The sequence below is a fragment of the Pteropus medius genome, unplaced genomic scaffold (genome assembly GCF_902729225.1).
Source record: "Pteropus medius unplaced genomic scaffold, Ma_sr-lr_union100, whole genome shotgun sequence".
Taxonomy (NCBI): Eukaryota; Metazoa; Chordata; class Mammalia; order Chiroptera; family Pteropodidae; genus Pteropus; species Pteropus medius.
This window is the reverse complement of record NW_024344241.1, coordinates 9290365-9311654: the sequence shown is the minus strand read 5'-3', so window position 1 is coordinate 9311654 and position 21290 is coordinate 9290365. Positions and strand designations below refer to the sequence as shown.

The following is a 21290-nucleotide window of genomic DNA, read 5'->3' as shown; positions in this document are numbered from 1 at the left end:
TCTCTTTGCTTAGCCCTATTTTATCTGGTCACCTAGCAGTCTATGAGCCATAGCTACCCCGAAAGATTAGCAAAGCAGTGAATAACAGACTGTGAAATTACAGAACAGGTATTACAGTGGTGATAATGGTGGTAGCTATGGTCTCTTCTTTTGATGTTCCTTAGAAGAGTCCTCTCAAGAAGAATGTTAAACAAGAATATTAATATAAAGCTTAAGATGATAATGCTTCAAGTGACGGCAAGTTTTAGCATGAATCAAAAGCATCAATATCTATATGTACCTCAGTCGGCCACGGACAGAAAACCATGCACCTGCTTCCTAACCTCAGTCTGCTCTTTGAACCCATCTAACAAACATACTTTTCTGGAATCCCAGCCACTATGTAAGAGCATATTGCTACATGAATAAGACGCCAATGCTTATTTGTATACTGGTAAAGAAGAGGTTAATAACTTCTCTGAGATAAGGGATTTCACATTCCTTTTAATCCAAGAAAAGAGACCATCTTTTCAATCTCTCTACCTTTCAAATGCTAATAAATTTAGTTTTAATTATGAGAAAAAACAATTTCAAGAAAAAAGACTCTCATAGTTAAAAACACATGTGTGTGTCCATGTATGAAAGTAGAGTTTTATTTATACTCAAGATATAGTCTGAAGGGGAACAAGACCACCATAAAAACCATCAAATTTGCCTTTTTTTGTTGTTGTTGTTACTCATATCTCTTAAGAACATTTAATGATAGCTTACCTCTGCATGCACTGCAATTATATTCACCAATGCTTCTTTTAAATAGTTTCTGACACCTGAAATCAAGATGAAGTGAGGCGGGGGAGTGGGTGGGTGGGCGTGAAAAAGGTATTTAATGGAAATACAAGCTACCTATCCCCCCTGCTGGCATTACTGCACACAGTACTACTGCCTTAGAGTTTCTAAGGAGAAACAGAAAGTAACATCACCACTGTCTATTTCTTTTTGAGAACCAAATGATGCAAGGACTATTGTTGTACAGGTGAAAAAAAAGTTAAATTACTTAAGAGTTTTCTTTCATTGTTTTTCTATTCTGTCATTGTTTATGCTCTCTATAACTGTTGGTCAGTCTGCTTCAAAACTGAAATTTAAAAATGTCCTTTAGTTTCTTCAGCTATATATTCTTCATATATATATGTACACACTCACATTAACACAAAAAAATAGACATGAGGATATTTACCCAAACTTATAAAACATATATGCTAAATATCTATTATAGCATCATATTTCCAAAGGCAAAAGTCAAATTATTATGCACATCTTAAAACATTATGATCTTAAAAATTACTTCTGAGAGAAACTTCTGACAAAACCACACTCAATCTGATTCTATAAAGCAAGTTAAAGATTGGATAAAATATAAGATTTCAGATGGTCTAGAATTAACAAACATTACTCCACTCAAAAGCAGGTACACATAAGATTCAACAGTGTAAGAACCTGAAGTCAGACTATCTTGGATCAAACCCCAGTTTCATAACCTACAAGCTGTGACTTTCGGCAAGAAGACTATATGCCCAGTTTTCTCTTCTATCAATGAGTATAAGAACAGTACCTATCTTGTCAGGTTGTAGCAAGGATTAAAGAAGATAATGCATGTGACTGGTCCTGGTATTCACACGGCTCACTGACAGCTTTCATTATCATTATTTTGCCAAGAAAAAATATAAAAACAAAATGCTGCTTTATTGTAAATTTCAAAACAATTACTTTCACTTGGAATGAAATATTTCAGAATCATGCCTTCTAGAATCATGTACTGAGAATTCCTTCTCTATAGAACAGAGAAAATTCCACCGCACTTTAACGATGTTAAAGAGAATCTTTTCCCAAATGTCATGTAAGCTACTGATTATTTAGAAGAGTTGAGATAAAGGCCAAGAACTATAATCAACTTTTTGAATTGGCATTTGCAGATTCTAAATATATGACTAGCTTTTGATTTTTGTCATACACGAGTGTATAATAAATAGGTACTCTTTTGCTTTTAAGGAGCCAATTTCATATATATTTCTGAAGATTCAGGTGTTATTAATTATATTTTGCAGAAAAAAATTTAAGAAAGCTGATTGAAGAATAATTAAATATAATCCAGAAATTAGTTGATTCTTCCTGAAGAAAAGGATAACAGCAAGGTAATAAGTCTTATCTGGGAGGTAGAAGAAAAGACTATAGGAGTCTATTACAAGTGAAAGTGAAATAAACTATCTTGTGCTCAAGAACGGAAAAGCTTTATTCCTGTAAGAGTAAAACTATACCACACAGGTGTTCTTTTGGACTGTTCAACTGCTATAGTCAGTGCATGAGGTTGGACCTGGTTGTAATACCTGCCCCCAATAATCATGATCACCAGGGTCAATGTGCCTCATTTCATTACCTGCTCGCTAAGCAGTCCTCACAACGTGAGTGGAGGAAGACCGGGAAGAGCACTCTGGTTTGAGAGTTCATAATCACTGTACTCAGATCTAGAACTTTAAATTGCAGTCCTGGGGAAGTCTAGCTCATTATGCATACATATATAAAACATATATAGTTACTAAAAATATAAGCACAATATTAGGCCAATGATGATCTAAGGAACTTAAGAGTAAGAAATTCAACAGTCTCTGCCCTCCATGAAAACCAGGGTCCTGTCAATGTGACTATACGAACAAATGTCAGGAGTTTGGGTTCTAGCAATGTTCTAGCAATGATGACTGGAATATGAGGACAGTTTTTAACTTCTAAAATTCTTCAATGTAAAAAAGAAGAGTGGGGCCAAAGTGCTGACTAAAAAGCAGAAAATTAAACTTAGAATGAAGCAAGACAATGTTACATGCTCACTATGCTATAAACTCAACTCCCACTCTGACCCTGATAGGAAAAACATTTCCTGGCAAGAACCCATCAGACTAAGCATTACTAATAAAACACCCTGTAAAAGAGATAAATCTAAATTACTCAATACAATTCTAAAGACAAAGCTGTGAACAGTAAAAAAAAAAAAGAAAAAGGAAAAGAAAAAAGCAAAGCACAGGATACTTTCAACCATTAGAACCACTTTTGGAAAAAAAAAAAAATCAAGCTTCCTCTTTTAGGCTGAACACGGGTTCTGAAAGGATAACGCATTGGAAGGAGCAGAGCCTTAACCTTGGATAAGTAAGAAAATTGTTGAATCTCTTGGAGACCTGATTTTTATGAACAGAAAAAAATGAAATAGCTGCCTCCCAATTGCAACAACAACAAACTGCTTCAAGGGGTAAGTTGCAATATTAGAAAAAGAGAAAGGAAAAAAATCTGTGGTCCTAGGGATGAACAGAAATAGAACTCCTAGTCAAGCCACAGTAAGTCAGTAGGGGTTCAAAGAGACAACATTAAATTGAACACATCTAAAAAACGCGTGCTAGCTCAAGGCAGAGCTCGGTGAAATATTACAACCTCCCAAAGCAATGCATATGTTGTTGTTACAATTTAACAATAAAAAAAATTAAAATATTAAAATGAATCATTGATTGCCTCTCCCCAAAAAGCTACCCATTGCGTTAAATAAAGTTTTTGCATTGCCCATTGGGCTGAAATTGTTTAGTTCTAAGGGAATGGCTAAAAGTTCTCATTCATTTAACATAAATTTGTTGAGATTCTACTCCATGGTGGACACTGCTAGGCACACATCAGAGGTAGCCAGACAGTGTCCTTCAAGTAGAATATGTAACTATACCCAGTATGAGAAAGACTCCCAAAGTGCTTCGTTATTTTTACCTTAATTTACTGGTGTTCAATGTGAATCTAAGTTGTATGTAGAAATATGTGCTAGATGGCTATATGAAAGGATTTTACATTGTAAAAAAGATCTTTGTACTCAAATTTGAGTAATTCGTAATACATTTACTTGCTATTTCTTTAAGTTCTTAAAAGGTTAAAGCATAGCATTTGGGGGATGGTGGTGAAAGTCAGGGCACTAAGGGCCTAGACATCATCCATGTCTAGGGAGTGAGGTCTGAAGGTTCATAAACACGAAACAGATATGATCTTTTGTGGTCTTCCTAGTTAAGAATTTCAAATCCTTCTTTCTTCACTCCATTTACAGCCAGTTATCTAACAAGAAACAAAACTAATAGCACACACTGTTCACTAACCTTCCTCTCCCAGCCTCTACCCCATACTCACTCAGGGGTCCACACTGAGTTTCAGATGTGTTTCTAATAAAATAAATGCAGATTAGCTCCTTGGGTTTAATTGCCTGATGCATTTTTTTGTTTGTTTTAAAATGTTGCTCCAAATCCAACTATAAGCAGATTATCAGCTCTTTCAAAAATCTGTACCAAAAGACTGTAACAGTGGCAGGTGCCAGAGATTGCCTTGCTTGCTCCATGTTGTACTAATGTCAAACGGCCCCATCAAAACACAGCTGGCGGCAGGTAGCGATCTTTTCAGTAGCTAGAGTAGCCAGTTACTTCTGTTTGGGAAAAATAAAAGTATGTGGAAATCATGCCAAAAGGATGGAAATTCTCACACTCAGGATTGAAAGAGAACAGACTTGGATTTTGAGTAATGTAAACTTGGGCCTTCCCTGTGATTTCACTGACAGCTGAGCTAAACTCAGCAGTCATTTTCTTGAATGGAAGGGGTTAGATTTGGAAAGTAAGAAAGAGGTAATAAGAATGTCAACAAAGATGTTGCCTGAAAAAGATCCTGGAGCTGCCAGAGAAGGGCTGTACATACATTTTGTTGTCAGAGTGGCTGAGGCCTTGAAGCAAATGGCAGAATGAAGTGAAAAATGAGTTTAAAGGGACCATGGTCACGGTATGTGGGGCCAAGACCATGATTTGATTTTGGTTACTATTTTCAAAAGGTCCATGATTATGGCAAAGGGACCATTTTATAGTTAATTCTGGTGGTATATATTCTTTCTCTTCCCACTACAGTTTATTCTAATTTTAATATTATTAACATTAATAGTTGATGATTTTAAGTTTATTGAGGTGACAGAATGAAATAACACTCAATGTAAAGTCAGAAGATGTGGGATCCAGGTTCTGGATTACCTATATACCAATGATAAGGCCTTAGACAAAAATCAGTTCACTTTTTAGACAACTGCCTACTTTGCAAAATGTAGAGATTACATCTGTTTTGCTAACAAAGCTGTTATAAAAATGTAACATATGTTTATTCCCTTATTCTTCAAATACCGTGCATCTACTATTGCTAGGCCCTGACAGGTTGTGATGTACAAAAGTGAGCAAAACAGACATAACCCACCTTAAGAGAGATTATCATTTAGTGGTAACTGTTACATATTTCACGTGTTATTTCTTAAAGACATAAATAGTTGAGTAAAAGGCATGATGACTGGAAAAAAAAAACCACGCTAATTTCTCTTTCTGAAACAAATGGTGTGAAAGTCTGGACTATGTAACTCATTAAGAGTGTCATCTAGCTGCAGCATACCCTAATTGTAGATGAAGTTACTTTGAGTGGCACCAGGAATCTCAGAACAGTTGAATGTGCATATAAGAACATGACAGAAGCAAACACCCCAGACACAATATCAAATGTTACTGTGATGTGCTATAATTGGAGAGATTTGTCTTTGATGATACTCCTATTTGGTTGGTTTACACAAAATCCTCTGGAAGTTGGAAGTTTAGTGGAACTCTTTTGTCATACTGGCTTTGAAAAGAATGGCTAAACATCTCACACTAGGGAAGTCTCAGAAGGCTGGCTCCTAAGGCAATACCTGATCAATGGCCTGACTGAATTAGAATTATATATATGTGAAGAGAAGGCAGAAACAGATGCTGACCTCAAACACCCAGGTTACTTACTAATCAGTCACCTTGGGGCAAGTTTCTAAATGGCTATAACTTGTCACTTTCTCTTATAAAAAAGAGATACCATTTATTAAATGAAATATTTCTAAGAGGCTAACAATACATCTGCCAAAAAGCAGGCAGTAAGCAGATTACTGGTTACGTCCACTGACTGTCCCTTATATTCCAAAGTGTTGCACTTAGCTCACCTCTCATGTCCCCTCAGTGCTGGGTCCCATTCCTTATGACTGTTGCAGCTCTTTATTTGTGTGGCTACTTGATTACTATCACTCTCCTCTGCTAGACTATAAACTCTGTAAACACAGGGATCGCCTGACTTACCTCATCTTTGTATCCCCAGTACCTACCACAGTAGCTGGCTTGTAGCAAATGTTAAAAAATACTTATGAGTAAAAAAGTCAAAGAAGGCAAAGACTCACTAGCAAGTTCCTAGAACTTAACCTTCTTAAATAAATCGATAAGTGACTGAATGAGTGAACAAATACGTCAGAGAAAAAAATTTAATATATGGAGAATTCTAGAATAGAATATTGCTGAGGCTAAATACATTTGTTTTCCAAATATGCCTTATTTTTCTAGCTATATATTTAAGCAAAAGCTTACTCAAAATAATAAGCCATTAAATATTTACTGAAGGCTATGTGCGGGATACTTATGCAGATGCTCATATATTAGAACACAGTGCACACTCAGTAAATGTGTCAGGAAATCTAGGTTTCAGTTTCAGTTTCAACAGTAGTGGCCCATAAATGCTAAATTTATGGTACTCTTAGGGAAGGAGCTGTCAATGAGGCCAGTTTGCATAGGAAAAATAAGGCAAACCAACTTGCTTCTTGGAATTACATTATCATGATGTAGTAATTAAGTATTGTTTTTAAAAAGGTTTCCTTTGGATAAAACCTCACAATTTTCCATGTTATTTCGGCAAGGGAATGAGAACAGCTACTAAGCATTTAGAATATGTATCTCCTGTACTGAGTATGAAATTAAAATGTGTCATGATATTTGACCAAAAAAGTGTCCCCACCCACACAGTATCAATTTAGACTACCACTTAGCAATTAATCTAGTAGCCCAGTCTGGAAATTCCCCATGGAGAAAACAAAGCTCATGTCTACTCTGAGCAAGAACCCGTAGGCTTCTTTTCACAGGGTGGGCTTCCTGTAAGTGGGCCTGTACCATATACCATCTTCTCCAACGATATTGTCTTGTTTTTCATACATCAAAGTCGAAAAGAAGTCTTTTTTCTTGCTATATTTGTCAGTTTCTTCTTTTAATCTAATAGGAAGGGCACCTGATTTTGGAATAGGCACACTACTAAAAATATTTATTGAGTGCTTATTACTATTACATGCCAGGCTCTATTCTAGGTGCTGGGGTTATAGCAGTGATCAAAAAGGAGCAAACCTACAAAAAAGAAATTCCCTCTCCACACTGGACTTACATTCTAGTAGTGACACACCCAGATTTAAGAAAACATGACCATCTTACATATGGGAGAGAGCCTTACATCATCTCTAAAGCAGCACAAGAAAGCAATTGCATGACAAAAATTGTTTGGCAAACAGTAAAACCCGTATTGGCACACAGATTGTTTGATTAGAATCCTCAGCACTGTTTGTGGAAAAAATGGATCTCTGATATGTTGAAAGGATGCTAGTGTGCCCAATATGCCAATCTCATGAAATAATGCCTAGCAATACAATAATCTGTAATAATGTAAAATAGATCATGTACAGGTGGTTTTTAAAAAGTTTTATTATTAGTTTCAATTATACACTACATTGGTTAGACATTTATATAGTTTATAAACAATCCTCCTGATTGCTCTGTCTCTCCTCTGGCTCTCCACCTCGCCATTACATTAATGCTGACTGCAGTCCCTATGCTGTGCTTCCCATCTCTGTGACCATCAACTACTAATTTGTACTTACCTCTTCAACCTTTTCTCCCAACCTCCTTACTCTCTGGTGTTTTTTTCCCCCCAGTTTTGTTGAAATGTAATTAGTTGCTCATATTTACATTGTACAATTAAATGAGTTTTTTCAATTATAGTTGACATACAAGAATATATTAGTTTCAGTTGTACAGCATAGTGATTAGAGCCCAAGTGATCACCTCACTAAAGCTAGAACTCTTCTTCCCCTTATATATTACGACATTGACTATTTTCCTTAACTACACTTTATATCTCCATGACTATTTTGTAACTATCCATTTGTATTTCTTAATCCTTTTGCCCTTTTTCACTGTCACCAACCCTCGTCTCAAAACATTCTCTGTATGAGTTTGTTTCCATTTCTGTTGTTATTGTTTATTTTGTTTAGATTCCGCATGTATGTGAAATTTGTCTTTCTCTATCAAACTTACTTCATTTAGCACAATATCCTCTAGGTCCATCAAGACAATAACTTTTTTCCATCCCCTTCCTTTTAGCCTGTGTGTGTCTTTTAATCTGAAGTGAGTCTCTTGTAGGCAGCATATGTACAGATTCTGTTTTCTTTGGTTGGAACATTTAATTCTTTTCCATTTGAGGTAGTCATTGATAGATATGTAGCAACATTTTGTATTCCTGATTTTGATACATATTTTTTGTTTTTAAAGAAGTCTCTCCAACATTTTCTTTAATAGTGGCTTGGTGGTAATGAATTCCTTTAGCTTATTTTTGTCTGGGAACCTCTTTATGTCCTTCGACTCTAAATGATAGCTTTGCTGGATAAAGTATTGGTGGTTGTAGATTCTGGGTTTTCATCACTTTGAATATTTTGTGCCAACCCCATCTGTCCTACAAATTTCTTTTGAGAAATCAGCTGCCAGTTTTATGGGTGCTCCCTTGCAAGTAACTTTTTCTCTTGCTGCTTTTAAGATTCTCTCTTTGTATTTAACCACTGGCATTTTAATTATGATATATCTTGGTGTGGGTCTCTTTGGGTTTCTCTTTCTTGGGATTCTCTGAGCTTTCTGGGATTGTATGCCCATTTTCTTCACCAGGTTAGGGAAGTTTTCCATCATTATTTCTTCAAATAGCTTTTCCACTTCTTGTTCTCCCTCCTCTCCTTCGAGTACCCCTATTACATGGATGTTTTTACATTTAGTTTTGTTCCAAAGACTCCTTAAATTATAATTATATTCTTGGCTTTTTTTTCTTGCTGTTGTGTTTAGGTGACCTTTGCTTCCCCTTCCTTTATACTGGTGATTCAATCCTCTTCTTCATCCACTCTGCTGATTCCCTCTAATATACTCTTTGTCTCAGATAATGTATTCCTCATTTCTGACTGGTTCCCTTTTATAATTTCCATTTTTATGTTTTTATTTCTTTGTTAAAGTTCTCACTGAGTTCATCTGCACTTCCCCTAAGTTCACTGAACATCTTTATAACCAGTGTTTTGAATTCTGCATCTGTTAGATTGTTTGACTCCATTATTCCTGGATCTTGGTTCTGTTCTCCTATATGGTTTCTGCTTCTCTGTCTTTCCACTTTGGCTGCCTTTCTGTGTCTGTTTCTATATACTAAGCAAAGCTCCTAAGTCTCCTGGTCTTATTAGCATGGCTTTGTGCAGTAGGTGTCCAGTGGTGCAGTCCTGAGAGAGGTTCAGCTGCAGGCCAAGTTTAGCCCTAGCCTGTGCCCCTCCGGGGCCACCTGTTAAAATTCAGCAAGCAATTCACAGATGCCGTGCTTATAGTTGTCTCAAGAAACCACACCAGAAAAAGAGGTCAGCTGCCACCAGTGGGAGTCTGGGAGGTTGCTCAGCAAGTTGCATAGGACTCTCCAAAGACAAAACTGGATGTGGCTTGTATAGGGCCATGAGTTGGGGGAGGCGGAGTTTCAGGGAATCCTCTGGGTGGAGCAACCTCTGTTATCCAGTTCAATGACTTCTCATCTATGGCAGCTCTGTGTTTACACAATGGGAAGGGCTCCTCCCCTTGCAAGATGATTTCTTATTTCTCTCTCTAGTTGTAGGGCTTTGTTCACTTAGACCTCAGGCTTGCTATTTGCTCCATGTTTCTGTCACAACTTTGATGTGGTCGTAAGAGCAGATGAACAAAGCCTCTATCATCTATACCATTTTTACTTCTCTCGATAATGTACAGGTGTTTATGGAATGACTTGGATTTAAATCTTAGCTGGAAAATCAGTTAATTCACTGAAGCTTCAGGATTTTTTTTGAAGCATTTGGGAAATGCTTTATAAATTAAAACTGGTATACAGGTAAATTTGATTCTTCTTAAATTAATAATTTGGACAAATTGCTAGGCAGCCCTCTCTAGATAATGTCTGCATTGAAGAACACAATAGTGAACACTTTGGATCAATCAAGATTTTCTTCTTGATTTTTTATTTTTTAAAATTAAATGTTCACTGAATATAATTAAAAGAACACAGAAGTATAAGTTTTCATAATAAATAAAAGCTCAATAAACTTCTTCATCCTTCTCCCTAGTTTGGTATATATTCTTCCAGATCTTTTCCTATTAATATAATTTTTTCCCTAAAAAATTAGATTATACTACGCATTCTTTTCTTGAAACTTGCTTACTTCATTCTGTAACATGTTACATTCTTCCATGCCAGTGCATATATACCTTATAATATTCAAAAACTGCATACTATACTACAGTATGTTTGTACCATGATTTATTCTCCTACTATTTTCTAATTTATTCATTTTTATTATTCATTCTATTCTATTTACTCATAATTTATTTTCCTACTGTTAGACAGCTATGCTGCCTTTCAGGATATACTACTAGAAATAATACTGTAATGGACATCATTCTTATATTCTCACAGAATAATTTATGTAAGATATCTTCCTAGAAGTGTAATTGCTGAGTCAAAGTTTTTTAGCTTTGACTGATTCTACCAAGGTGTCATTCAAAAGGCCATACAGAATTATATCTTTGCTTCCTCATGCCTTTTATTTTCTTAACTTGGATTCTCTAATTACTCTAATTAATAAAAACCATAATACATGCACTTCCTCAGCTATGATGACAAAACCTTCAATTAAAACACTAAAATAAAATTTTAAGCTAAATATAAGTCAAAGGAAATTTATTAAAAGTTATATAACTTATACTTAATTTGATTGTATAAAGACTATCTGAAAAAGAGCTGGAGAGAAAGAATACTGTGCAATTATAGAAAACAACTGCTATAATATTTGAACCTATACCAAGAAAGCAAACTTTTCCATGAGGCATTTCCTGTCATAACTGGACAGACAACTTCTTTAAACACAGACTTATTTCAAGGTATGCTGCCTAATGTTGTTTTGAAACATGATACTCTTTAGTCAATACTACAAGAAATCAAACTTTGGAAACTCTGGAGATAATACTTACTTTATAAACCACATTTCCTGTTTTTAACCCCTGTGCCCTAAATCAGTTATCAGTCCTAGCCTACAGATATAAATAGATTGAAAAATACTATAAATATCCCACAATGTACTTTTTTTGGGTCAAACTGAAACACTACATGAAAGAACTTTGGGGTATTATTTTTTTCAAGTAAATTATCTATTCAATTATACTCTGAAAACACATTATTGAAATTACTGCATATTTAAAACAAAGTAACCAGAAACTATATCAATACTGGCAGACAGACAGAAAAGCCTAAACGGTCTGTAACAAAATTAGCTTTTGTTGTAATAAAAAGTTTTAAGTCCCAGGGTCTTCATGTTTCAGTTTACTCACTCCTAAATTGATGTCTTTTCCTAAAGTGAGAAATGTCTTTTGCCATATAGGAGATTTTTAAAATGAATACTCAAAGAAAAGATATCCTTCATATATAGTGTATGAATGAATAACTCCAGCCTCTGCAATTTTCTATTTTCTTTCTCAGGATCTTTTCTTTGTTGAGGAGGGAAGCTTTAATTAATATGAACTCCTAGCTTTGAAATATGAATAGGAAAACTTTCTACTCTGAAAACAGAAAATATTGCCAGCAGTGAAAATAACAGTAAAATTATAGTTTATTTTTTCCATTTGTAAGAAAAAATTATACTCATAAGAATTTATTAAGCATTCACAAACTTCACAGACAAACAGCTTTCAAGGCTCAATTATGGGCAAAAGAATTACAACCTCTCCCATTTCAAAGTTAAAGTCTGATATGTAAAACAGACTGTAAACTATACTAACATAAAATGTTACAGAATACTTTATGTATTTAGCATAGAATTATCAGTTTCATTTGAAACATGATACACTGACTTAAAGGTAAAAACTGAATTAACTTAATATCAACTGATAAACTTGTTTCAATTTAGTCTTTTAGCAGAAGAAAATTTTATTAGAAAGCAACTTCAATTAGAAAAGTGAAAGTGACAAGAAAATTGGATTCATTCTATATATGCAAATAAATGCATTTGTTTACACTGAGGCATCACATTTGTATATTTCATAAACCAGTCTGTAGTAACTATTTAATTTTTAATATCTCAAGTTTTTTAAAGAAATAAGAATGACTTCAATTAAATCAAAACTAATAAATGCTTATGAGAGAAGCCAAACTAAAAACATGGCTTTGGCTGACTGCTTGAGTTAGAATCCTAGCTCCACTATTTAGTTGTGTGTCCTCTGTGACTAAATAAGTTAACACACAGAAAGCACTCTACCACCGCAGATGGTGTGAAAATTCCCAGCAGTACTATGTATTTTATGGAGCTACTATTGCATCCCTCTCACTGGAAACATTACTGTGGAGCAGAGCAAAAAAGTAATAAGGGTATGATCCTTATTCTAAATATATGATTCCATATAAAATTTAAGAAATGAAATCCACTTATTCCACATTTCGGTCATTAAACTAAATGAAAGACCTTGAATTAAAAACAAGTGAGTTATAATAAAATTAAAGGCAGAAATAAATATAAAAAGCCAATAGCTAACTTGGAGTTTAAAATCTCATTTACATAGCAAGAAGTTTTAAAAAAATCTTTTAAGGCTTTTAGTAAGCATCTTTTAGAAGCTAAATTTTGGCTATTAAAACTTGTTGGGAATGATAAGACTGAAGCAAGCAGCAGCATGGCACACTAGAAAAGGTTTGAACAGTGGCATTTGGGTTTGAGTCCCTGACTTGTGCAAGCTATTGATGCAGTCTGCACTTCTATTTCTGTAATACCAGCATTTAAAGTTTAAGGACTACCAACTACAAAGGCACACAAGCTCAATGCTGGCAAGGAGAAGGAGCAAGAGAGGCAGTAACAATGACTTGTTTCAGTGATAGGATTTTGTTTCGTTGATATTTTTATAACAAAATCTTCATTCTAATATCTGAATTGTTATTTTTTATCTTGAAGATTTTATTAACAATTATTCAGTGGCTCTTCCATCATCAATGCTTGCTTTTATCATTTTATGAAATTTGCTGCTTAGGGCCCTGATAGTTTTATGCTGATTATTTATCCAAAAATAAGAGCAACCCCTTTATTCTTTCTAGTATCTTTATTGTTCTTTATAGTAACCATTATAACTTTGCCATACTTTGAAATGATCCAGCATAAGCCACTGTTCTGTCAAGGAAAATGTCAAGTTGGATATATATTGTTCTCTCAGTAAGCCAACACTTTTTTCTTCAGCTGGATGGGCCCTCGTTCAGGGCAGCTCTGCCTGTTTTCAGCTAGGGAGATGTGCCTCACGAAGTACTTTCTTAATAGAATTATTTACAAAATATTAGGATATGCAAAATTACATTGTATTGTCATCCATGTGGTCTGACCCATTTTCTATATCCCACTCACTTCTCCAGTAAAAAGTGACACAGTTAGAATTTGGAGAAAGAAGAACTGGGCTGAAGGCCATGACCATATTGTCCTTTATATTTGTGAGTCTGATTTTGATTAGTTTGTTCTTTTTGTTCCTTAGATTCTGCATATAAGTGAAATCATATTGCATTTATCTTTCTCTGACTTATTTCACTCAGCACAATAAATATCCTCTAGGTCCATCCATGTCATTGCAAATAGTAGGATTTCATTTTTTTATTTGGCTGAGTAATATCCCATTGTACATATAAACCATAACTTCTTTATCCAATCATCTGTTGATGAGCATTTAGGTTGCTTCCGTAGCTTGGCTATTGTAAATTGTGCTGCCATGGGCATAGGGGTGCATAGATCTTTACGAATTATTGTTTTGGTTTTCTTTGAATACCCAGAAGTGTGATTGCTAAGTCAAAAGGTAGATCCATTTTTAATTTTTTGAGAAACCTCCAGACTGTTTTCCATAGTGGCTGTAGCAATTTGCAGTCCCACCAACAATGTATGAAGGTTCCCTTTTCTCCGCATCCTTGCCAACACTTGTTGCTCTCTGATTTATTGATGATAGCCATTCTGACAGGTGTCAGGTAATATCTCATTGTGGTTTTAATTTGTATTTCTCTGATGATTAGTGACCTTAAGCATCTTTTTATATGTCTATTGGCCATCTGTATTTCCTCTTTAGAGAAGTATCTGTTCAGATCTTCTGCCCATTTTTTAATTGGATTGTTTGTTTTTTTGTTGTTGAGTTGTATGAGTTCTTTATATATTTTGGATATTAACCTCTTATCAGATGTATCATTAGTGAATATCTTCTCCCAATCAGTTGGTTGTCTTTTTGTTTTGTTGATGGTTTCCTTTGTTGCACAAAATCTTTTTAGTTTGATGCAGTCCGGTTTATTTTTTTCTTTTGTTTCCCTTGCACTGTTTCTTAAGCAGTGTACAGATGGGCCATCACCTACATGTCTATAGACACCTGAAAGCATTAATACTACTAATATGAAATGTTTTCTTGTCAGAAAAAAAGGTTAAGACTTTTAATAATGCTCTAACTGAAAAAAACATTCAATCAGTTACTAAAGCATTCATTTGTTCAAACGCATATTGAGAATCCTTTATATAAAGAGACTTTCCATGGTGGGGACCCCAAAGGTGCCTAAGGCAAGGTGCTTGTCAGTAAGAAGCTCAGTCTAAGTAGTGTTCAAACTTTTTTTGATTATGCAAGTAATAGGTAAAATAATTTTAAGCCCTCTCGATACATGTATTTTTCTACATAAATACATGTAAGATTACAGAATACATAATTTCTAATTTATAAAGATATGTGCCATTATATTAACACATTATATATTGTAAAAACATACATGTAAACTTATAGAACAAATAATTTATATATATGTACATTATGTATTCCATGCATTATAAATAAGAAAAACAAATAGAATAGAAAGCGATAGAAAAGAAACAGATTATTAGTTTAAATAAGCTAGGAGATGGTAAAACTAAAAAACCCTAAAATATCAGCAGGTTAAGACAACAGCAAATGTACTTCTGGCTCATGAGACATCTCCTCTGGGGGTTGAGAGGTCCAATCACTATAGTCATTCAGGAATCTCGGGTTCCACTTTAACACAACTTCTCATGAGTACAGAGCAAGGGAGAAAGAGCAAGAAAAACCATGGATAGTGCTGAGGGCTCTGGCTAGGTCATCTAGGGTACTTCCACAGGCCCATGTCTGAACTCAGTAGGTAGAGCAGTATAATCCTTTCCCAGGAAGAAAAATGGGGACTTTGATGAACAATAATAAAATCTATTTTTTAAGTTTTACATTTAACAGTACAAAAAGTGTTTTTGAATTGAAATCAATGATTTGGAGGTCTGAATCTAAGTTCATTTTATTTGAATACTTGGGTTTAGTGGATTTCATAGCTGAAAAAGTACTATACAAGGTATTATACAAAGATATGGATTTCAAAAAGGTATGCAATTGACTGCACTTACTAAATCATGATACTCTGTTGTCAAGATTTTTAGGTTTGCAGATATGAAATTTTCCTTCCCTCTTAAAGTTAAAAGAAGTATAACTTATACATAGTAAAGCACACAAATCACCATGTAATAACTTGATTCTTTTTATATTTGTACATACCCATGTAACTATCATCCAGTTCAAGATAGAATATTTATTTCCAGCACCCCAGTAGACTCTCTTGTACTCCTTCCAGTCAATATCCCTGTCTGAAAGGTAATCACTATTCTGACCTCTTTCTGCACTGATTGGTGTGCTGGCTTTTACATAAATGCAATAATAAACTCATATAGAAGCAGACAGTATGCATTCTTTTGGATCTGGCTTCTTCTCAACATTGTGAGAACTATTCATGTGGTTGAATAGGAGTTTGGTCATTCTCATTGCTATATAAAATTTTATTGTATGATTGCACCACAATTTTTATATCCACTCTACTGCTGATGGACATTTGAATTGTTTCCAATTTTTAACTATTTCAAACAGAATTGCTATAAATATTGTTGGTCATGTCTTTTGGTGGGCATAAAAGCTCATTTTCTTAGGTAATTATGGAACTGAGTCACTGCAAAAATGCATATTTATCTTTAGTGGGCATTTCCGGTTTTCCAATGGGAAGAGAAAAGCAGTAATGTGTACCCCACCAAAAACACTTCATCGTCAACATTAGTTTATGTATAGTCTTGCTGAATATGGGCCCATGTGTCCAAAAGTAAAACCTGCTCTAGTTTAAAAAAGAAAAGGATTTTCCATACCTATTTTCCTTAGCAGAAAAAAATAAGCTATGGCATAAAACCAAACGAGAAAAGTCTAAGAATACACACCAATTTCTCTTTTTATTAATATAACCCAGCTGTAGAGTACAAGAATATTAATTTCTTTCATACCATCATATTTAAAGTCCCTGAAGGTAGATTTTTGAGATTTCATAAACTTATTATTAAACTCCTTCAATACACAAGTTTGCTAAAGGTGATAAGCATTCTATGTATAATTCTTAAAGTCCTTGTTCTTGAAATAATAGATTGTCACACCATTTGCAGTCAGAAATAACAGTAATTTCAAAAAAGAAAAATGGGTTTTCAAATACATCACATTTATGAATTTACTCTAGTTGTCACTCATACATTTTGATTATCAGTGAGAGGTATTATAAGAGAATTGAAGTAAATTGATCTAAAAGAAAATCTATATCCCATGTAAATGTCCTGTGCAATATAAAGATTTTATTAATATTATCTCTAGTTTGCTTTGTTGGTCTATTTCTCCAACCACTTAAAACCTAGCTTCAAATCAAGTTTTGAATTCAAAATATACCAATGTTGGACTGTTTATACAATATAAAATTTATCATATTAATTTGCTGATAAATGATAATCTGAGGCAGAGAGAAAAGTCCCAATCTTGTTAACCAAATGGTCCTCTGTGGCCTTATATAACCTTTCACCTGGGCCTTGGTTTCCTCAACTATTAAGGGAAGGATGTGTCAGGTATCTGAGCCTCTTTCAGGCCTCAAAGTCTCCTTTCTATTGTGGACTCCCAGGAAATTGTTCAATGTTCAAGACACCGTTGTTTTAAAAACACATATTCAAAAGTTCTACACTGTGATGTTCAGAATAGTTATCAAAATGGCTCATTATTAAGCTGCACTAAAAGTATCTTAGGGATAGCATTTGCTGCTTAGTAAGAGAAGATGGATAAGAACATTGGATGTGATTTAATACAGTAACTATTTACTAAAGTGGCTTTTATCTCTCAGGTTCTCTCCTGGCATTGGGAGAGAAACACAGAGATGGAATTTCTGACTTCAGTTTATGACAGATGAGAGGAGATGAAACATATAAAGAAATAACAGAAGAGTGAACATAGTCACCTTTCATTGTGCCTGGTGGGCACCACCGACATCCACAGGCTCTCAGGGAATGCCCTAAGTCAGTGATCAAAACAAAGGCAGGACCTCCAAAGCACTTTAAATCTTTTCAAAAGAACTGTTTGATGACAAATACTTTTAATTCAGGGTGAACATTAACCACAAAAGTAGCCAAGGTCACAAGACATAATAAAATAGCTGAGGTGGAGAAAAGAACACCCAAAGGATAGAATATATACAAGTATCTGTGATGTTGGTGTTTACTGTGGTGTACACAGTTGTGAGGTGTGTAAATGAGTTTTAAATAAAAGGCTCTTAGGTCTATAATTAGACTCCCAAAAGTTAATGTAAAGTAAGGGAAAAAAATCCCTAACACTTTTCATAGGACCTTAAACACAGAAGTTCCACATTCATAATTACAGAACATATATGCAGTTTTTCTAATGCCTTACTAACCAGAGGAAACTACTTTAGCGGAGATATGACATTTCACTACCATACTAGCAAGGGACTGTGATGTTAAAGGATGGGCTTAGCTGGTGACTTGAACAGAAGAGATGGTATTGCTGAAATATAAGAAACCACCAGGTAATGTGACTGCTGTCAACACTGCTTGTCCAATTATAGAACAGACTTTTGGATGAGATTTAATGAGAGTGAGAGAGATTACAAAAAAGTCAGGTGGTAAAATAGAGAGGATACAGACAAAGTATAGAAAGAGTAAAAGAAAGTTAAAAGAGAGGAAATTTTTCCATATTTAATATTATTTCATTCCCTTCCAATGGCTGATTCCAAGACTGAGACAAGAAAGCACACAGTGAGCACAGAACACCTAAGCATACCAGAGATCAAGGAAGCATGACAAGGCTGCATCTCCAGGAGTGAGGAGCCTATCCGAAGATGCTGCCTTAGCCGGAGAGGGTACAATTTGATTATTAAACATATAACAGCTACTATAATGAACTGAAACTCATTAAAATATGCTCAAACTAGGAGTTAATAAAGGTAATAAAAAATAAAAATTATCTTGTTGATCACCTTTAAAAAACATGAGGCAACCAACTCATTCTAAAAACTGTTAAAGAATCAAGCATTTATCCTGCCTTTCCTATAGAAATTTTTTTACTTAGTGTTCCAGCTAACAATCATTCGTTTGCGATCTCTAAGAAAGTAATAGATCATGGCAACAATTACATGTGGCACTAAAACCATTAAATAAAAGCTTATGATATATTTTTAAAGGGTGAATCAAGCTGATAACACTTAAATCCAATTTCAATCTTAACATCACAAAAATAGAGGCAACCAAACACTATGTATCTCCTGGTGATAGTAAACAAAATTAAAACAAAATCAAACTTAAAACTGATAAAGCTTCTTTATTAATCACATATTTACAGGAAACACAGGGGACAGAGGAACATGTTAACTGATACCATGAAAAAGCAATCTGAAAAGTCCAGAAAATGAGAATATCTACAGAACAATCAACTCCATTTATTCAACAAATAAGCTGAAGAAGGGACCCTTGAAAGTTAAAGGAAAAGAAAAAAATTGAGAGACGTATCAACCAAAAGCAACATACAAACCTTGGCTGAATCCTAATTTGAACAAACTCTCTAAAAAGCTTTGATGAGAATTTTGGACACTAACTAGATATTTGATGAAATTATGGGATTGTTAATTTTTTTCCTAGATCTGATAAAGGTATTGTGGTTATGCTTTTTATTAAAAAAAATAAGCCCGTATCTGAGTACATCAGTTTACCCTGATGCCAGAAAGCACAGTGTACAGCTATCAATTTAATACATAATAAAATAAATACTTTTACAGATAAGACATGCAATGAAGAAAATATGTAGGCTACAGGTCATCTCAAAGTTAATAAATTTCACATTGAAGACCGTTAGAGCCAAAATTGAGCTTTATTGAAAAACGCTTGGCAGACAAAGAAATTATAACCAAATGTCCAAAGCATTGTACAAATGGTTTTACAGTACTGATTCTAATACATTAAACTGCTTATAAAAAAGGAGAAAAATGTCTGAAAAAAAAGTGAGGTTAAATAATGAAACTGATTTTAAAAAAGATGACTATGATTATCCCCCTTCAGAAAATGTAAAATTGTTTTTCTCTTACAAATAGGTCGAATATGAGTTTATTAAAATCTGCTGCATTACATTTTTAAAATAAAATTAATAAAAAGAGTCCAAGGAATTAATAAAAACAATTTTTTTTCAGAGTTCAGTAAAGGAAAAGATTATTGACTTAGACCGCTCTCTTCAAAGATGAAGTTCACTCAATTGGCATCTGTTTTGATCAAAAACAAGTAATAAAGTGCCAAGTTACTCCATGACTAGAACGAAGAAAACTTATGGAAGATGAATCATAAGAGAAATAGCTACTTCACTGAGTGTTACTACCCATGTTCCAAATTCAGAAAACAGTTTTTTAAGTGTCCAACAAATAGCACCAGGAATATAACGTTCATAAAATTCTGCCAGGCTCAAAGAGTCTTCAGAATAATTTTGGAAAGGTAAAATTACATTTAAGAGATATTGGGTGTTAAATGCATTTTATAATACTTTAATTATTTCTAAATGGGTAGTTCACATGTTATTTTATCCTATTTAATCAACCAAAGTTCTCTTCTTTGCATTTACTCAATTAAAAAAAAAAGAAAAAAGATAATTCAATCTGACATTCTGTTGAAAATATCGACTACTCTTAAAAGCTAAACTGTAAATTGGTTTTTACTCGATGTCTATTTTTCCCTATCACCTCTGGCTGGAATAATCTATGCTAAAGTGTTTCTCACTCATCAATCAACTAGTTGGATGAATCTGTTGCTTAAGGCTTACTATGCGCCAGGAACCATTTAGGAGCTATGGACACAGAGATGAGAAACAATGTCAAAAACCTGGAGAAAGAGAAGAGAGTTGATGGCATGCAGCTTCTAAGAGAGTAGCAGGGATCGGATCAGGAAGCAAATGCAACTAGCCCTGGACAGGCCAAGAAAGAAAATAGGTAGTTAAAGTCATAGAACTGAGATAATCAGAAGTGAGGGAGGTACTGATTGCTGGATTCTGTCATCCAGATAACTGGAAGTTTGTTGTAGAGTGAAAAATACTTCAGAGTTGATTTATAATTTAAAAAATTGTCTTTATAATTGATCCTTAAACTATTGGCCAAGGTATTTTATTTGTAATGGGAATTTATATTTAAATTCTGAAATAATTCTCCTTCTTTGTATATTAATGGAATGCACATGTATTTTTTTGCTGATATCCGCTCTTATATTTTGTCTGCACATCTAAAGGTAGCTATGTCTTGTTAAAAGTTTGTTTGGTTTTTAATAAGGGAATGGTGTCTCCCAACTCTTCTGATTTCTATGAGTGGGATTTCCCCCTGACACTTCTGACCTCTATTTCACTCCCTACTCCTCTCCTACAGAGGTGGGACTTCTTAGCTGGTGGAACACAAATACTAGTACACCTTTTGGTCAGGTAGAGTGAATCTTAAACTCTTGAGCATGGGAATTTGGTCTCCTCCTTCTTTCCTCTCTACTCTGAACCAGTGTGAGGCAGTGATCCAGGCAGATGTATTTGCTCTGCAGTCTTAGCATTTCTCTTTGGTGGCCTATTTCAAGTCTGAAGATTAGGAAGCTCATATGGCTTTTACATCTAAACCATATTGTCTAGTATCATGTTTTTCATCTGCTGACTCTACTGTCTTATTCTAGGGCAGAGAAGAGGGGTGTTATTCTTGATTCACAA

The 21290-nt window shown here is 34.5% G+C and overlaps 1 protein-coding gene across 4 annotated transcripts in view; it reads right to left on the bottom strand.

The window, feature by feature from the left end:
• The window catches only part of EXOC2 (exocyst complex component 2), a 205444-nt gene that overhangs the window by 11368 nt on the left and 172786 nt on the right, over positions 1–21290 (bottom strand). For 3 of the 4 annotated variants that reach the window (XM_039869477.1, XM_039869476.1, XM_039869478.1), the window contains one exon: positions 751–806. In XM_039869477.1, the coding sequence (XP_039725411.1) occupies positions 751–806 (56 nt within the window). Of the gene's footprint in view, positions 1–750; positions 807–19420; positions 19825–21290 lie in introns of those variants that run through there. The other variant, XM_039869479.1, reaches the window with a different exon arrangement.